The sequence below is a fragment of the Mustela nigripes genome, chromosome 13 (assembly GCF_022355385.1).
Source record: "Mustela nigripes isolate SB6536 chromosome 13, MUSNIG.SB6536, whole genome shotgun sequence".
Taxonomy (NCBI): domain Eukaryota; kingdom Metazoa; phylum Chordata; class Mammalia; order Carnivora; family Mustelidae; genus Mustela; species Mustela nigripes.
The window spans coordinates 63,149,288-63,169,430 of NC_081569.1; the positions used below are offsets into that span (position 1 = coordinate 63,149,288).

General features: G+C 38.0%; 1 protein-coding gene across 2 annotated transcripts in view; it reads right to left on the reverse strand.

Annotated features, from left to right (window-relative positions):
• The window catches only part of SPG11 (SPG11 vesicle trafficking associated, spatacsin), an 85,176-nt gene that overhangs the window by 61,778 nt on the left and 3,255 nt on the right, over positions 1 to 20,143 (reverse strand). For both annotated transcript variants that reach the window (XM_059372720.1, XM_059372719.1), the window contains exons 3-8: positions 18,953 to 19,177; positions 17,128 to 17,329; positions 12,774 to 12,911; positions 12,150 to 12,598; positions 10,939 to 11,084; positions 1,283 to 1,415 (exon numbers count right to left, since the gene is read on the reverse strand). In XM_059372720.1, coding sequence (XP_059228703.1) covers positions 1,283 to 1,415; positions 10,939 to 11,084; positions 12,150 to 12,598; positions 12,774 to 12,911; positions 17,128 to 17,329; positions 18,953 to 19,177 — 1,293 coding nt within the window. The remainder of the gene's footprint in view (positions 1 to 1,282; positions 1,416 to 10,938; positions 11,085 to 12,149; positions 12,599 to 12,773; positions 12,912 to 17,127; positions 17,330 to 18,952; positions 19,178 to 20,143) is intronic.

The window sequence follows — 20,143 nt, forward strand, 5'->3', positions numbered from 1 at the left end:
AGTCAGGCTCCATGCTCAGCACAGAGTGTGCTTAGATTCTTTCCCCTTCCCACACTCCCCAGCTCATGTGCTCTCAAATAAATAAAATCTTTAAGAAAAAAAAAAAAAGGAAATTGTATGTCTCTTTGATCTGGAAATTTCACATCTACACATTTATCCCAGTAATTGTACATATGTGAAATTATACAAACACACACAATTTATAGCACAAACAATAGTAAAAGTTGGAATCAATCTAAATGTCTAACAGGAGTAAGGTTAGGTGCTATGGTATAGCCCATACAGTGGAATTCTACGCTACCACAAATAAACAATATACTAACAAGAGAGAGATCTATAATACATCATCAAGTGAAAAAAAAAAGCAGATAATAAAACTGTATGTATAAGTAAAAACATACTTTATTTCCCTATCCAAGGAGGCACATGGCTTCCTGCTCCAAGAATAAAAACTAGGTTTCTAGTTTATTAAATAGGAAAGCCAAATCTTATAAAGAAGTGTTGGTAATGTAGCAAAAAAGTGAAGTTAGGCGGAATTTTTTTTTTTTTTTTAAGATTTTATTTATTTAGGCAGAGAGGCAGGCAGAGAGAGAGGGGAAGAGAAGCAGGCCTCCTGCTGAGCAGAGAGCCAGATGCAGGGCTCAATCCCAGGACCCTGGGATCATGACCTGAGCAGAAAGCAGAGGCTTTAACCCACTGAGCCACCCAGGCGCCCCTAGGCGGAAAAATTTTTTTGAAGATTTTATTTATTTGACAGAGAGAGAAAGAGAGACAGAGAGAGCACAAGTAGGGGGAGTAGCAGGTAGAGGGAGAAGCAAGCTTCCTGCTGAGCAGGGAGCCCAACATGAGACTCAATCCCAGGAACCTGAGCTGAAGGCAGACATTTAATCAACTGAGCTACCCAGGCACCCCTAGGCTAAAAATTCTTAAAAGAAGTCTCAATCCATAACTCCCCCATCACTAAATATCTCAGATAGTTGCAAGAGTGGGCAATATTGCAAATGATTTTATTCTCCTTTGAACAAAATTCTCTTGAATTTAGAAGTTCATCTCTTCCTTTCATACTAAAAATACAAAGGACAGGAAAGGATATGAACAATAAACACTCCACTTAGAATGAGAACATTTACAGATTCTTAACAACTCACTCAAGATTCCACAAAGTATAAAAATGTTATCATTGAGTTTCAGCAAGTCTGTCAGTCATTAGAAAGCATAACAATATGAAAATCACCAAAAAGATAAAATGATAAATGCAAATGTAGAAGCTTTTTCTACTTACTTCTTAAATACAAATAAGATGGGAAGTCATCAAGCTGATCAGGTACAGAAGATTTTGAGGATGGATTCAAAAGATTTTCTTTGCTCTTCAAAAAGAAATCTACTGTGTCCAGTTGACGATTTTCTATTCCAGCCTGAAACAGGAGAAAATCAGAAAAATATTACAATATGAAAAAATTGGGGATATAGGTTTTTTACTTTTTTAACTTTAGAATGTAATGCACCAAGACCGCAAGAGACACAAGGCTACCTATCTTGTGGCAGTACCCTCGTTCTGGTGAGGATTCTGACAATGATTATGCAATGAGGGGCAAGTATCCAACTTTACTGAACACCAATTTCTGCTTCAGTAGAAACAGTAAGTTAGAACAGAAAACACTTCCAATTCTACCATCTGTAATTCTAATACGACTCAAAGCTAGGTACTTGGGGACCATCATTTTAGGTAAGTTAGAGTCCATTTGAATTAAAATGTTAAAGCAGTAGGACATAAAGTTCACTGAAAAAGCAGGCTAAAAACAGATTCCCATTTCTGATTAGGCATCTTGAGGAAGCTTTCCATACAGCGGATTTAAAAACTGATATATTCTCTCTCTCTCTCTCTCTCTCTCTCTCACACACACACACACACACACACAATCTTTAAATGCTGGAAACAAAAAATCCTCCCAGGATAAAAATGAGAACAAAGACAAATCCAGAAAAGTAACGGCTCTAAAACCAACTGCTACCTGAGAGATTCTGCATCTTTCTGATGGCCTAAAGCAGGGGTTGGAAAACTAAGGCCCATCAACACAGCCCTTGCCTGTTTTTGTAAATAAAGTTTTATGGGAACACAGCCACACCCATTTCCCCATTCATTTCCATATTGCCAATGGCTGCAATGGCATATATAAGTAATTACAATAGAAATCTACCAGCAAACCCTACAATACTTAACTATCTGGCTCTTTACAGAGAAAGTTTACCACTCCTACCCTAAAGCCCTGTGCCTAAGAATTATCTGGAGCATTCGTTTAAATGTAAATTGCTAAGCCCAGCCCCCAAGAGTTTCTGATTCAGTATATTTGGGGTAGGACTTAAAAATCTGCATTTCTAATAAATCTCCAGGTGATGATGATGGTGACGCTGTTAGTCTGGGGACCACACTTTGAAGTTCTGTGGGTTAACAGATCAGGCAGGCTGAGGTGAGAGGTACTGGTGGAAGTTATACTTGGAGGAAGAGAGGATAAACCTAGGGTCCACACAAGGTGACACTGTCCAAAATGGATAAACGGGAAAAACTGCCCCCAAGGGGAGACCATAAAAAAACTGCCATTGCTCTGGGTGGTAGGAGGTAAAACTGAGTTGTATAAGATTAAATAAGTGAATATTCTTGTTCTTAGAAGTATATGCCAAAGTAAAGAGTTATGAAGTAACTTTGAAATAGTTTGGCAAAAATATATAATACACAGTCAAGACGTGGCAAAATGTTAACAGCTGGTGAATGGTGAAGGGTAACTGGATATTCATTTTACTATTTTTTGCAATTTTTCTGTAAATTTGAAAATTCTCAAAATAACATATTTAAAAACAATGACCAGGGCACCTAGGTGGCTCAGTTGGTTAAACAGCTGCCTTTGGCTCAGGTCATATGAGATCTCTGGGTCCTGAGATCAAGCCCCCCAGAGTCCAGAGTCAGGCTCCCTGCTCAGGGAGAAGTCTGTTTCTCCTTCTGCCTCTCCCCCTGTTTATGCTCTCTTTCTCTCTCTCTCTCTCACATAAAATCTTTAAAAAGAAATAATAAGATCAAAGAAATCCCCTCCAGTCTCAAATGACTTCACCCCGCTGCTGGTTCTCTCTCTCTCTCCCTCAAATAAATAAGGAAATATCTTTTTAAAAATGACCAAATAGTAATTCTAGAAATTAAAAAAAAAATTGAGGGCGCCTGGGTGGCTCAGTGGGTTAAGCCGCTGCCTTCGGCTCAGGTCATGATCTCAGGCTCCTGGGATCGAGTCCCACATCGGGCTCTCTGCTCAAAGCAGGGAGCCTGCTTCCTCCTCTCTCTCTGCCTGCCTCTCTGCCTACTTGTGATCTCTCTCTGTCAAATAAATAAATAAAATCTTTAAAAAAAAAAAAATTGAAATTAAGGTAAGTATGTAAAAGCTAACTACGTTTTTTTTTTAAGATTTTATTTTTTTCTTGATTTGCCAGAGAGCACACAAGTAGGGGGAGCAGTAGGCAGAGAAAGAAGCAGCTCCCCAGCTCCCCACTGACCAAGGAGCCCAGTGCGGGACTCAGTCCTAGGACCTAGGATCACGACTGGAGCTGACAGCAGACACTTGAACCCAATGAACCACCCAGGCGTCCCAAGTCTAATTACTTCTGATTGAAATACCACGGTGACATCACACAATGTGTGTATGGGGGGGGTGGGGAGGCGGGTGGGATATACGTTCAGCGTCTAAACACATGCAACAGTTGTGAAAACTGAGTACTTACTAGGCCAGAAATGAAATATCAACAAATTTTAAAGAATTGCTATCAGACCAATACTCTTCCAACTAAAGACCATGACTCATCAGTGAGACACAAAATCACTGTCAAACTAGAGAACACTAAAAACCAAAAAACTTACAAAAGCAGCCTGAAGAGAAAAAACTAAACTTCCCTCAAAGAAATAACAGCTGATTTCTCAATGACAATGGAATCCGAAAGACAGTAGAAAGTGATCATGAATGTTCTGAAAGAAACCACTGCCTACCTAAAATTCCGTACCTCCCAAAAATACCTTTCAAAAATGGCAGCAAAATAGATATTATTTAGATAAAAACAGAGTTCAGCACCAGTCAGATCCTCACTCAAAGATATTCTAAATGATACTATAGGCAGAGAGAAGGCCTAAAATGTAAGAAGAAACAAAGAGCAAGGAGATGTATCAAACCTGTATAAAACGAAATGAACCTAAATACATAATAATGATGTCTATTGTGGTTAAAAAAAAAAAAAAGAAAGAAAAGAAAACAAACACAACAGTAACTTAAGTAGGGGAAAAGTAAATAAAGTTAAAGCATTCAGTGGGCTTGTATTATCCAGAAGGGTAAAGTTATTAACTTTGGATTTGATAATTTAAATATGTATATTTTGTTTCCCAGAATATCCTCTAAAAGAACAAAAACTGAAGATTTAATATCCAAACTACCAGAGGTCACAGGAGCTCCTGGAGAGCTGATAATGTTTTATTTTTTTGAGGGAGTTGGCAGTTACAAGAGTTTCTGCTTTGTAATTATTTGTTAAACTGTATATATATTCTGTACACTTTTTTATACATGTTATATTTCACAATAAAAATAAAATTGGTTAATGTGGTTTATTACAGTAACAGATGAAAAGAGATGATTCATATGACTATATCAATAAATTCAGGCCAAGTAGTCAATACAATTTCAATACCCATGCATGATTAGAAAAAGATTCATAGCCAGGAAAAAAGGAGAACTCAATCTTATAAAGACTCTTTCTTTTTTTCCTTTTCCATTCTCTTTCTTTTCTTTTCTTTTTTTTAAATAGATTTTATTTATTTATTTGACAGAGATCACAAGTAGGCAGAAAGGCAGGCAGAGAGAGAGAGGAGGAAGCAGGCTTCCCACTGAGCAGAGAGCCCAATGTGGGGCTCAATCCCAGAACCCTGGGATCATGACCCGAGCCAAAGGCAGAGGCTTTAACCCACTGAGCCACCCAGGCGCCCCCTCCTTTCCTTTCTTTTGAGAGTGAGAGGAGCTGGGAGAGGAAGGGCAAAGGGAGAAGGAGACAGAATCTTAAGCAGACTCCCGGCTGAGCACAGAGCCCAGTGCAGGGCTTGATATGACGAACCTGAAATCATGACCTAAGCTGAAATCAAGAGTCAGATGCTCAACCAACTGAGCCATCCAAGCACCCCATAAATATTTTTGCAATATACATGAATGCATGTGCACAGACACATACTTTAATAGGTAGATATTACGGGTATTCATTTTTAAAATCAGGAATGAGACAAGAATGCTGCCCACTCTTACTTTTGAGTGATATTATGCTAGAGGTCCCAGCAGCAAAATAACGAAAAGAAGCAGAAAGAATAAGGATTTGAAGAAACCAAATTGTATTACTTTGATATTATTGTACATTAAATATATATAAACTTCAAGAAAATCTAACAAACTACAAGAATTAAGAAGAAAATTTAGCAAATTTGTTGGATACAAAAATCAAGGTATAAAAGTTAAATTATTTCTTTATACTGGTAACAAACAAATGTAACTGAAAATATGCCATTTATAATAGCAATATGTAACAGTTTTTTTTTTTTTTTTTTTTTTTTTTTTTTTTTTTTAAGATTTTATTTATTTATTTGACAGAGAGAAATCACAAGTAGATGGAGAGGCAGGCAGAGAGAGAGAGGGAAGCAGGCTCTCTGCTCAGCAGAGAGCCCGATGCGGGACTCGATCCCAGGACTCTGAGATCATGACCTGAGCCGAAGGCAGTGGCTTAACCCACTGAGCCACTCAGGCGCCCAACAGTTTTTAAATATATATAAACACATTCTACTTTTAAGCATATAGTACTTAAATATAAATACACATATATTTAAATATAGGTACATATCCAAACTAAAAATAAAGCTAACAAAAGATGATAAGCTCTTAATGGAAAAACTGTAAAAACTGTAATGTTTCATTGAAAGACATTAATGGAGACATGAAAAAAATGTAGAAAGAAACTTTGCTTATGGACAGGAATATTAAATATCCTAAAGATGTCAATTCTTCCCAACTTGATATATAGATTAAATGTAATTCTAATAAAAATCTTAACAGTTTTTCATGAAACTTGACAAGCTGATCCAAACAGAGGGAAGAATGTTAAGGGAGAAAGAATAATAAAGACAGGGGCGCCTGGGTGGCTCAGTGGGTTAAGCCACTGCCTTCGGCTCAGGTCATGATCTCAGCGCCCTGGGATCGAGCCCCACATTGGGATCTCTGCTCCACAGGGAGCCTGCTTCCCTTTCTCTCTCTCTCTGCCTGCCTCTCTGCCTACTTGTGATCTGTCTGTCAAATAAATAAATAAAATCTTTAAAAAAAAAAAAAAAGAATAATAAAGACATTCTTGAATAATAATAAAGTGAGGGGATTTATAATTAAGACAGAATGGAAATGCCCAGAACAGACCAAGACCAATGGACCAGAATAGAACCCAGAAAAAAACTCATGCATAGATAGAAACTTGACACACAGAGATTTCAGATAGTGGTTAAAGGAAGGACTTTAGGGAAAAAAATGGTTCTGAGATGGGTCTCTACTTCCCGCTATGCATAAATACAAGTTCCAAATGGGAAAAAACTTAATTGTGAAAGTCATATATATATATATTTTTTATTTCTTTTCAGCTTAACAGTATTCATTGTTTTTGCACCACACCCAGTGCTCCATGCAATACGTGCCCTCCCCAATACCCACCACCTGGCTCCCCCAACCTCCCACCCCCTGCCCCTTCAAAACCCTCAGGTTGTTTTTCAGGGTCCATAGTCTCTCATGGTTCACCTCCCCTTCCAATTTCCCTCAGCTCCCTTCTCCTCTCCATCTCCCCATGTCCTCCATGTTATGCTCCATAAATAAGTGAAACCATATGATAATTGACTCTCTCTGCTTGACTTATTTCACTCAGCATAATCTCTTCCAGTCCCGTCCATGTTGCTACAAAAGTTGGGTATTCGTCCTTTCTGATGGAGGCATAATACTCCATAGTGTATATGGACGAAAGTCATATTTTTAACACTTCGGGAAAAATAATAGAAACATCTTTATGACTTAAGGATAGGAGAAGTCACAAATTACATGCAAAAAGGAAAAGACTGATTAATGAAACTACACTAAAATTTAGAACTGCATTAAAATCAAAGACCCCACAAAGAAAGTAAAAAGAGAAGACACAGATTAGAATATATTTGCTCCAGTTATAATAAAGGATTAGTATCTACAATACACTGAACACACAAATTACAAACCAGTAAGAAAAAAACAAACACCCCAAGGGAGAATAGGCAAAAGACATGAACAGTCACTTTACAAAAGAAATTCAAATGTCATATATACATCAATCTTAACCAGCAGAAAAATGCAAATTAAAACCCATCATAGTATCAGAATGGCAACATGTTTAAAAATCTGCATATGCTGAGTATTGAAAAAGACATCAATAATGAAAACTAACATACATTGCTGGTAAGAGTATAAATGGATAAATCAACCCTGGAAAACTGGAGTATCACCTAGTGAAGTGAAAGATGTGCATGTCCTACGACCAGCAATCGTACTACCAGCGCAGAGAAACGTTTACACATGTGCTGCAGTAGATGTGAACTGTTTACAGCAACACAGTTCACAACAGCAAACTGGTAAAAAAATCTAAAGTTAGATAAACATCTATTTACACAATGGGATACCAGATGCAAGTACAGTACATGTTTGTATTTCTGTGGTGTTGGTAGTGATCGCTCATGTACCATCCAATCCTTATGAAACTCACACACATGTACAAGCACTATATAAAGCACATTGTGCTCTCTATGGTCTGTAGTCACACTGCCTGTGTTCAAATCCTGGCTAACTACCACCTGCCGTCGATGTATATCTGAATTAGATTTCCTAACCTGTGTCCCCTCATCAATAAAATAGGGCTAACAACAGTATTACCTATAGGACTGATAAGAAGATGAATGAAATAACACTTTATTATTATCATTAATATTTAAGAAAAACAACCATATGGAAATAGGCATGATTACTTCTGGATAATAGATTTTACATGTGACAAATTTTCTTTTTTCCCCCAATTACTCAAATTTTCTACAATGATATTATGTAGTGTATAAAAGTAAGTTCTTCAACAAATGGTGCTGGAAGAAATGAGTATTTGCCTGCAAAAGAATGAAGTTGGATCCCTTGCTAGTAGCACGTACAAGAATTAATCAAAATGTATCATGGATCTAAATATAAGGGCTGAAACTATACAACTCTTGTAAATCTCCACACCTCAGTTCAGGCAATGGTTTCTTAGACATGACACCAAAAGCATCTGAGACAAAAAAAAAGTAAATTCACTTTATCAAAATTAAAAACCTTTGTGTTTCAAAGAACACTGTTGAGAAAGTGAAAAGGCAACCAGCAGAATGGGAGAAAGTATTTGAAAGTCATCAGAGTCTAGTACCCAGCACATATAAGGAACTCTTAGAACTCAAGACAGACAAAAAATTTAAAACTGGACAAAGATGTAAACAGACACTTCTCCAAAGACATCTACAAATGGATTATAAGCACATGAAAACATGTCAAACATCATTAGTCGTTAAGAAAACGCAAATCAAAACCAGTGAGGGGTCCTTGGCTGGCTCAGTCCATAGAGCATGCGACTCTATCTTGGAGTTGTGGGTGCAAGCCCCACACTGAGCAGAGGGCACACTAAAACAAGCCACACGCACGCCCCACAATGAGGGACCATTTTGACTACACAACTACAAGGATCGTTATAAGAAAAAGGTAGACAATGGGATGCCTGGGTGGCTCAGTTGGTTAAGCAGCTGCCTTCGGCTCAGGTCATGATCCCAGCGTTCTGGGATCAAGTCCCACATCGGGCTCCTTGCTCGGCAGGGAGCCTGCTTCTCCCTCTGCCTCTGCCTGCCATTCTGTCTGCCTGTGCTCACTCTCTCCCTCTCTCTCTCTGATACATAAATAAAATCTTAAAAAAAAAGAAAAAAGAAAAAGGTAGACAATAACAAATGCTGGTGAGACTGTGGCACTCTTAGTGCCCTCACACACTGCTGGTGGGAATGTTTAACAGTGAAGCTGCTGTGAGAAACCAGTGTGTGGTTCTCCAGGAGGTTAAGTGGCCCAGTAATTTCACTGCTAGGTGTATACGCAAGAGAAATGAAAACTAGGACATAAAACTCGTGCACCACTGTTCACAGGATTATTTATAATAACCCAAAAGTAGAAACATCCAAATGTCCATCAACTGATGAATGGATAAACAAAATGTGGTACATCCATATAAAGGAATACTATTCAGCCATACATACATGCCACAACATCCATGACCCTTGAAAACATGCTAAGTCAAAAAAGCCAGTCACAAAAGGCTACATATTTCATACTTTCATTTATATGCAATGTCCAGGATTGGCAAATCCAGAGCCAGAAAGTATATTAGTGTTTGGGACTTAGAGGCCACAAGAAATGTTAAGTGACTGCTAATGAGTACAGAATTTCTTTTTAGAGTTAATGAAAGTGTTCTGGAATTAGATAGTGGTGATAGCTATATGAGTCTGAATACACCAAAAACCACTGACTGGACTGTATACTTAGGTGGGTAAATTTTATGTAATGTGAATTATGTTATGTATATATTTTAAAAATTTAATAACTTATTTGAGAGAGAGAGCAAGAGAGCACAACCACAGGGAGCTGAAGAAGGAGAGGGAGAAGCAAGCTCCCAGCTGAGGAGAGAGCCCAATCCAAGGACTCTGGGGTCATGACCCAAGCTGAAAGTAGAGATTTAACCAACTGAGCCACCCAGGTGCCCCTAAATAATTTTAATAAAACTGTCATTAAAATACAAATTTGCACACAACATTACTACCTTTCATTTTTTGACCTTTCAGAGGCTGTGTAATATGACTTTGATTCTTGCTCCAGCTCTTATTAGTAAGGCAATGAGCCAATCAATCAACCACTTTGAGCCTAAGGTTTTTCATCTGTAAAATGAAATGAATAAAAAACTACCCAATCCATCTCATGTGGTTATTTTTTATTTTTAAAATATTTTATTTATTTGACAGAGAGAAATCACAACTAGGCAGAGAGGCAGGCAGAGAGAGAGGAGAACGCAGGCTCCCTGTGGAGCAGAGAGCCCGATGCAGGGCTTGAACCCACGACCCTGGGATCATGACCTCAGCCAAAGGCAGAGGCTTTAACCCACTGAGCCACCCAGGCACCCCCCCATGTGGTTATTTTAAAACAAAACTAGATAATGCACCTAAGAGTGTGCACTATAAAAATGCTATACAAATTCAGCTTATGTTGCTTCTACATCTGGAGAAAGAGTAAGGACCACAGGGAGAAATAAAATATCACTCTTGTTCATGCTTTCCATAGCCTGCTTCCATTTCATTTAGTCTTATCAGCTTACTGTTGCCTCCACTCCTTGCAACTTTTTCTTTCTTAGTGTTTATTATAATTTTATATCTTTTAAGGCCAAAAAGGATAAACTGTTTAGTGGAATTCGGGTAATGAAATGACTAGAACTAAGCAAATGTTTGGGCAAAGACTATAGTTTGGGGCGCCTGGGGGGCTCAGTGGGTTAAGCCTCTGCCTTTGGCTCAGGTCATGATCTTGGAGTCCTGGGATGGAGCCCCGCATTAGGCTCTCTGCTCAGCAGGGAGCCTGCTTTCCACTCCCCTCTCCCCACCACAGCCTGCCTCTCTGCCTACTTGTGATCTCTGTCAAATAAATAAATAAGATCTTAAAAAGACTATATAGTTCTTTTAACTGCTAGGTTAAATGAATTCTCCCAGATCTTCAATCAAATAAGAGCACATAACAGAAAATAATCCTGCAGGGTCATACGGACATTTAATTTTGTTACCTCCAGTGCATGTATGGGGATTGAACACCTCCCCCAACCATTGAGATGGCAAAGAGAGTCCACAGTGCTGGCACTTCCATGGATCATTAGTCTATTTAAAAACTCCTCTTGAGTCAATCCAAACAAAATCAGAGAAAGTCCATTTTCTACAGGGAAAAAAAAGTTACCTTCAATAAGTTATAAGGACTTAGGGTTTAGCATTATAAATTCTAATTGAATTAAATTAAATTCTAATTGCTCCATACTTCAGTGCTGTAATTAGAAATATATTTATTGGACACCAAGTACTATTCTGACCGTAGTTAATTTGATTTTTTAATGCTTTTCCAAGAGGAGTTTTATTTTTTAAACACAGACCACAGGGTACATTCTAGTAAGAACCATGCATCCTATGACACAGTAGTAAATCTCACTTTTCTGCTTTTTATTATCCTGCACAATAATTCTTGGAATTTTAAACTATTTACAGAGGTTACATTTCTGATTTACTAAGATAAAACAAAGAGCAGGCCCCTGACACAAGGAAATACATAATTACCAAAATTTGGGTATTAAAGAGACACACAGTATGATCACATCATTCAGTAGCTTTACAGGAGGTTATAGCATAAATGCTGAGTGACTATATATCTGAAATATCAAACTCAAATGTCTACAGGGCCAAACAGGTGGTGAAACAAGTGCAAGAAAAACTTAACGAGAAAAGGGCGCATCTAAGAGAAAATTCAGCTCCAATCTATAAATTACTACACAGGAATGCAGGCGTAGTGTTGCCAGATCTTAGAATTTTTCAGTAACAGCAGGAAATCCTCAATTTTACAGGTTTATAATGAAGTCTTTTTAAAAGAGCTTAGATAGCGCAAGCCAAACAAAACAGATCTGCACTCCATAGATGGCCCACAAGCTGCCAGCTTGCAACTTCTGCTTCCACAGGTGAGTCAAGTGAAGACTCTCTGGATTAAAACCAACCTGTGTTACTCTTAAGACTCTCTGATTTAGTATCTGAGCTGAGCATTTAGCTGAGCAAAATCAACCTTAATTAAAAATCAAGTACAGGGAACAACAGTACCAAGAGTAACACCAAATACCCCCGTGAAAGACTACCACTTAGAGGAGCGAGTAGACACTAATATCTCCAGGGCAGAAATAAAATGGGCTTTACAAGAACACCTCTCAGCAATGGATTTCAACCTGATACAAGACATTCTCACCTGTCAAGACAAGGCATAGCTGCTCGTCTCCACTAGCGTCTATAGGAATACACTTTCTGCCAAGGGAGAAACACTGCATACCCTGGGTCTCCAAATCCCAAAGGCCAATGGTGCAGCCCATTCCTTCCACTGCCCAGGTAAACAGTGCACTGAATCCTGTCACAGACATACAAGTAAGCTCAACAGGTTCCTCTTGTTCACTAATGTTCATGATTTTCCATGATCTCCCTGGTTCATTGGTATTGGCATGATCCTTCTGTGGAAACTTATAGTGGCTGCGCATTATGTCCTGTGGAATGAAGGCCCAGCCTAGCATACTGGTATTGTGGTTACCAGATTCAGGGGACTCCAAATGCAAAATATTCTGGAACCATGGAGCACAATAAGAAACCTCCAGTTTGGAGCTCTTTATTGTTTCATTCAGTGATGACAGCTGGGCTTTCCAAGACCTGGAAAATAGGGTAGAACTCACATCTGTTACAGTGAAAGGCACTAAATAAAACAGTACATCAAGAAGAAGATGCATTTAAAAAAAAAAAAAAGTATCTACTTCTTAAAGCCCTTTAGTAAAAACCACAAAAAATAGAAATAAAAGTAAATCCAAAAAGGGAGGAGTTTCTGTACCTATCAACTTGAAAGGAAAACTTGGTCAGTTTCATGTTGTAGTCAGAATTAACAGGATCATCTTCATCAATCCCCTTGGGGCCTTCAATAGGAATGTCTTCTAGAGTTCTTTCACATAGTAGGTGTCCTGGGTGTTGCCTACATTTTAAAATGATAACCATGGTCAACAATGATGATCAAATCCAAATTTGTGTTACTACTGCTCCTGGTTTTTTTTTTTTTTTAAAGATTTTATTAATTTATTTGAGAGAAAGAGAGAGACAGGAGCAGGAGAGGGGAGAAGGTCAGAGGGAGGAGCAGACTCCCTGCAGAGCTGGGAGCCCAATGTGGGACTCGATCCCGGAACTCCAGGATCACGACCCGAGCTGAAGGCAGTCGCTTAACCAACTGAGCCACCCAGGTGCCCTGACTACTGCTCCTGTTAAAAACTGAGGGGTGGAGGTGTCACACAGAAGGAGTAGTACAAACAATAAGTTTCTATGAACAGGACTCCTTATCTCCATTGCTTATAGCAGAATGATAAAGTCAGCCTGAAGAATCTGGCCCATTTATAACAATGTGTGGTAACAAACTATTGGTTGTGTTCATTTCATAATACATACATATACTAAATCATCACATTATACACCTGAAATATAATATTGTATGCAATTATATCTCAATTAAGAAAAAAGAATTTTATATTTGTGGGTTTTATGAAGAGATAAGAGCACTTATTGCTTACTATGTTGCAAATGTTGTGATAAAAACTGTATATAAACTAAACGTTTCAACAACCCTATGAGGGTTTATAGATAAGGAAACGAAGGCTCAGAGAAACAGTGGGGCTGGATTTGAACCCAGTCAATGTGACCATAAAGCCCAGGTTTTTTTTTGTTTTTTAAGATTTTATTTATTTATTTGACAGAGATCACAAGTAGGTGGAGAGGCAGGCAGAGAGAGAGGAGGAAGCAGGCTCCCCATTGAGCAGAGACCCTGATGTGGGGCTCGGTCCCAGGACCCTGGGATCACGACCCAAGCCAAAGGCAGACACTTAACGACTGAGCCAGCCAGGCGCCCCAAAGCCCAGGTTTTTAACTGCTCACAATACTGTCAACACAAAGTAAGATTTAGGCTAAGACAGGCAATACCCAAGAACTAGAAAGACAAAATCCGAATGCGGGTGTACATGCAAGAGTACATGCAGAAAGAGGGCTGTCACATTTGAGAAACACAAAGAAGGCAAAGGTGCCTAAAGCACAGGGAATGAGAAGCAAGGTGGTGTGAGATGAGGCTGGAGAGCCTGGCAGGAGAGAGATGGTGCAGGGCTTTATGGGCTATGAAGGATTTTTAGTTTCTTCTTGGTGGAGGGAAGCTAAATAAGGGTTTTAAGCAGAAAAATAATATGATCAGATACAGAAAAATAGCTAGGGGAGAAAGAGAGGAATTTAAATACCCTGAGCACTTACTTCTACAATTTGAAGGTAAATATGTTAACATACATGTATCAAGGAGATGATGAGAAGAAGTCAGAGAAGGCAGGGTAACAGTGAGAGAAGATGACACATGGAGATGGTCGTTCCCCATCCCCCCAAACAAAAGGTGGATGCCTTGTCTCCAGATGTTAGTATTTGGCTATTTCTCTGATAAGATAACAACTGTAACAACATCACTCTGGTTATTATACAGAGTATGAAGTTGAGGGAGAAGAGCCGTCATCGAAAGACCAATTAGGAGCTGTTACCCTACCTCAGTTTAGACAGTGGCATAAATGAGAGTGGTAACCAAGGACTTAAGAAAAGTGGGCAGATTCAAGAAACATTTAGGATGTAGAAGGACTAGGACCTGGTGATTAACTAGATACAGATTTAATACTTAAAACAGTTTTGAGATATAAAGAAGAAAAGAAATGGAAAACAGTCCCTAAGAAAGAAGGAAGAAATAGGATCCAGAACACCGAAGGATGGGCCTTCACAGAAGGAGAATCCGTTGTAATAGGAGGAAAGATGAGGAGATGGGTACAGGAAAATGGGTTTGTAACTTAATGTGAGAAACTGAGGAAACTCTCATTAGACAGATTCTACTTCCTTTATAAAGTAGGAGGCAATGTCACCCCAGATTTGGAGGCAAAGAGATGAGGAGAAACCTAAGGAAAAGAGGGTTAAAAACATTGTTGTAAAGAATGGGCTCAAGAAAAATCACTATAAAATCTCCAGGTAATATTCAGAGACCAGTTGAAGGTAGCAAAAGTGAACTTATAGTGCTATCAGTTTTCCTTCATAGTTTTCTTACAAGCACCTGGTTGCTTGGGTGCAGGGACAGAGAAGGCAGAATGAGGGAGGTAGATTTTGTCCAACCAAGGGCTACCATAAGGCAGGAGCAAGAGTTTAGGGTGTATGCAAAAAGGGGCTGAAATGAGGGTGAGAATGAAGTCAAGACAAGAGGGGGCTAGAGAGTGGAAGGTCAACTGACTGGAAATTTCAATGAAGTCAGAAGACAAGAGTGGGAGTACTTGAGTAAGTGACATGTAAAGTTTGGGAAGTTGCGGTCAGGAAGTGAGATGTGGAGAATAGTGACTTGGGGGAGGAACAGCTTCAAACAATGACAAATCCAGGATAAGAGTACGCGAGTAGACCGCTAAAGTAAATTGGAAAAAAAAGTCACTGACAATGAACTGAAAAGAATAAACCACGAGTTTGGGTTCTCAAGGAGCTTACAAATTCTATAGGACACATGAAAAAATGAGAGAAATAATACAAGACTATACAATCAAGGGCCAAACTGTAATATAAAGCAAAAGTGCTTCACAAGTTCAAAGAAAAGAAAGATGATAAAATGAGTGTAAAATTACAAGTGGAAGGGGTTTTAGTAAGAAAAGGCCTCATGAAAGAGGTAGATCTTAAAGGATAAAATGAAAAGGAGAGACTGATATTCTGTATCAGAGGAAAAAAGAGCTAGAACCAGGAGTGAAGGAAGAGAAACACATTTCTACACTTCAGAGAACAGCTAGAAAATAAAACATACAGTCAACTCTAGAGAAATCATACTCATTAAAGAGCATTCATGTAAATAATAAAGAGATTACTCATTTAGTTGGGCAGGACAGATCCCTAAATTTGTTGGGAACAAAACACTAGCTTTGATGTTAAAATAGCTGAGTTCAATGTAATTTGTTCAAAGGAATATATGCCTGATGCCCTCTTCAGAGTCTCTAGAAATGTTACTAACTCTTGAAGTGTTACTAAAACATCAATGGGAAAGGAACCCTACATACAAGGATCTGAGTGGCAAGGATCAGGGTGGCAGAATAGACTTTCCTCCCTCCTCGCCTATCAAATTATTTTTCAAGGTAGATGATTAGGAGGTAACTCTAAATACACAGGAGATGGTTTAGTCAGTAAAAATGGCCTACTGATAAACAAGCACATGATCTGAGAATGTGCTAATCATCCCTGCTTAAAGATTAAAAAAAAAAGGGGGGGGGCATTAAAAGGCCACTTTAAAAAATCACAGTGGTAAGAAGTTCTGGTAGGTATGTGAAAGATGAATTTGTCCTTTCTTGTGATCCAAACAACAAGCCATAAAAGCCATCAAAGTGCACTCCCAATTACTCAAGGATTTATCTCATTCATATTAAGTGAGGACCAGAAATCCTAATGGTTTTGAGTGGCCTTCAATACTGAAAGTCATAAATGCTGATTAGAATGCTTTCAGATAAGGAAATTGCAATGTACAGGCTGGGGTGTGTACTTAAACCTCTCATAGCATACCTCTCTCAAACACTGTAAAATCAGAAGTAACTAGAATATCTAAATCAAAAAGCAACACAAAGGAGAATTCAATTTTTACTAATATATTTAGATAGCCACAGGTGTGGGTCCTTCAAGGGAAACGCCTGAGGAAATCCTCAGCTGGAGCAAGCTAGCATAACATATCTTATTAAAGTTCTTAAAGAGAAAAGTAATCCCTAAGGCTGCCAGGACCCTGAGGCACATAAGAAGCAACTTCAACTCAGGGTAAATCCTTTTTTCTTCTACTGTAATGTAGGGCAAAAAACGGGTAAAAAATGTATTAATAACCAACTGTGCTACTATACATTATGTACCTTGATTATGTGCTTGATTACTTTACTTACATGATGACATGTCATATATAACATAAATCAAAATCACAACTTGATATACATTATGAAATAAAAAGGTAGCCAATGGTTATTTGCACAATTTTACAGTAACAACCTCACTAGGTAGTAGCTAGAACACGATCTAGCTAAATAGAGAAATAGAACAGGTTTCAAAAAAAAAAAAAGCTAACAAGTCCATTTTTAATCTCCTATGGCTTTATCTCAAATTAGAGATTGCAATAATTTACATACCTGAAATACAAATTTAAGTTCACAGCAATTGCAGAGTTGGAGGAGCTGACAATCACTACAACATCTAGGTCTTGAGACACTTTCAGTGAAGTGAAGGAAGAAATCTTGGCTGGTTCCTGCTGTTGCTCATCACACACATCTTCTTGGTGAAGTGCTAAATCCACATGGGCTACGTGTGTACCATCCACAGTGTCAAAAATGTCTTTGAGTTAAGAGTTAAGGAAATTGCCAGTCTTAAGTATGCCTCACCACTTCAAGCACAGGATGGGATGGACCTTGGAAACCTCATGGCTGCAACCTTGTAGGGTTAGTGGACACCGAAGCAGCCCTCATCACAGTCATCAGCAGACTATGAAGTTGGTGGCCCAATAAACCTGACAGAATTCATTCAGAAATACTTGCTGAATATCCACTCTGGGCCAGGCCTTGAATGACACCTTGCTAATATTTCCACTAGTGTTCTACAACAATGCTAAGAGAAATATAACGTGAGCCATGTTCACCACTGTAAATTTTCTAGTAGCCTTAATAAGTAAAACCCAGTGAACCTAATTAATACATTTTATTTAATCCAATATATCAAAAATATTACCATCTCAACATGTAACTGATATAAAAAATTGAGATATTTTATAGCTTTTTTTCATACAAATGTTCAAAATCTGGTATTTTACATTTGTAGCAAATCTCAAGACACTAAATTTTCATTGGAAATACCTGCTCTGTATTTAAGTTTTGTAAAATTCACATTTGAGAACTTAAACACACTTAAAAGTTCTCCAGTAATTAAATCAAGTATGAACTTTTAAATTTAAAGTAATTAAGTAAAATTGAGAATTCCATTCCTCAGTCACAGTAGTCAATTTCAAGTGCTCAACAGCCATAGAATCCTAGTGCCTACCATGCTGGACCGCACCATTCTATAACCTGGCAACAAAGATTAAATTAGTGCAACATTTTATGACATTTTTATAAAAAATTTTAGTAAAGGCTATTTTAGATCTAAAGTAGAAAAACCATCCCTTTAATTCAGAAATTAAAGTTCCAAAATCCTGTAAGGGGTCATTTTCAAATTCTTCAGAACAATTTTGCTAATGATCTATGGATCTGCTAGAGACAAACAAACAAACAAACAAACCAAAACTATATTTCCAAAACCAAATTAAAAGTGGTTAAGCAAGGGGCACCTGGGTGGCTCAGTGGGTTAAGCCGCTGCCTTCAGCTCAGGTCATGATCTCAGGGTCCTGAGATCGAGTCCTGCATCAGGCTCTCTGCTCGGCAGGGAGCCTGCTTCCTCCTCTCTCTCTGCCTGCCTCTCTGCCTACTTGTGATCTGTCTCTGCCAAAGAAATAAATAAAATCTTTTAAAAAATAAATAAATAAATAAAAGTGGTTAAGCAAACCCTATAATTTACTAATATGATGGAATCATTAGAGATAAGTGGGTTATATTTATATATGAAAATGAAACTATCACATAAACAGTCCTCAAAATCCTTTCTGGAACAAACACATAGTAGATATTCAACAAGCATGTTTTGAGTAAATGGGTAATATAGAGCATATGTAATTTAGAAAGAACACAAGTTGATCATAGGACTATGAGAAAAATGTACATAATAGAAAATATTTCAGTAGAATATAAAGCAATATAGGTGAGTATTTTAAGTTCATAAAGATCTTTTTCCTTGGAAAGTTTTACTGAAAAACTAGCATTCTGCCTATATACCAACCAGTCCAGTCCCTAAGACTAAAAACCTAAAAAAGGCTCATCTTTCTAGGTAGCCTCCTCCCCTAGATATCCCCATCTTTACTGCCAAGGATACAGATCCAACCTAAACTACTCAAAATAAAAAGAATTCCTCTGCAGAGCTGCACGTCAATAATCCTGTCCACTGCTTGTGTAGGCAAGGGTAACGTGAAACAGTTGAGTACTCCAATCTCAGCATCTCTTTCAGGAAATACAATGTGTAGGACAATACACTTGTTGATGAACAATAGTGATGTGTTATTGTGAAATGACAGGATTCTCAAAGATAATAAAGAAATATCTAGGAAACAAAAGAAGATTATTTCAAACTCACTGGTCAGTTTTAGAGTTCATAAATTTGATTTTGTAAACATAACACAAACAGGTGAAACAAAGAAGAAACAATACTTTGTCCGACTCTAGGCAGTTATTGCTCATACCTACCTAAGCGAGTGATTACTTGTCAGTAAGAGGATAAATAAAGACAGCCTACAATGTCTCTGTTCACTCTATTTTTGGCCAGAGTCTTATAGCATACCAGAAGATTAGGAAAAAATTTAAAAATAAATAAATAACCTACTTATCCCAGGAACTTCACAAAAACAATCAGGTTTTTTTTTTTTTTTTTTAAGAAAAAGAAGGGGGGTAGCTGGTGGGCTCAGTCAGAAGACCATGTGACTCTTGATCTTGGAGTTGTGAGTTCAAGCCCCACACTGGGTGTAGAGATTACTTAAAAATAAAAAATCTGAAAAAGCAAAAAGCAAAAACAAAAACGAAGGAACCTTAAAATCAAGGGTGTCAAGTATACTACTGCCTTAAATACAGAAGCCTGAGTACTTTGATTTCTGTTTCCTGCAGCCCTCAGGATGAGTAATCAGTCTAGATCAGCACTATCCAATAGAAATACCGTCAGCCACAAATGCAAACCACAATGTAATTTTAAATTTTTTAGTGGCTATACTGAAAAAAGAAACAGGTGAAACTAATTTTTACATATTATTTACCCCATTACATCCAAAATATCATCACAACATATAATTAATACAAAAACTATTAATGAGATATTTTACTTTTTTATACTAAGCCTTAAAAATCTGGTATGTACATCTGAATTCACATTAACCACATTTCAAATGCTCAATAGCCCTATGTGACTAGTGGCCACTATACTGGACAAGACAAATCTCCCTCCCCGATTTCATCTTTATAAGAACCTTCCCTGGAATGTATATAAAATTACATAGTAATATCACAGGCTTAAACATGC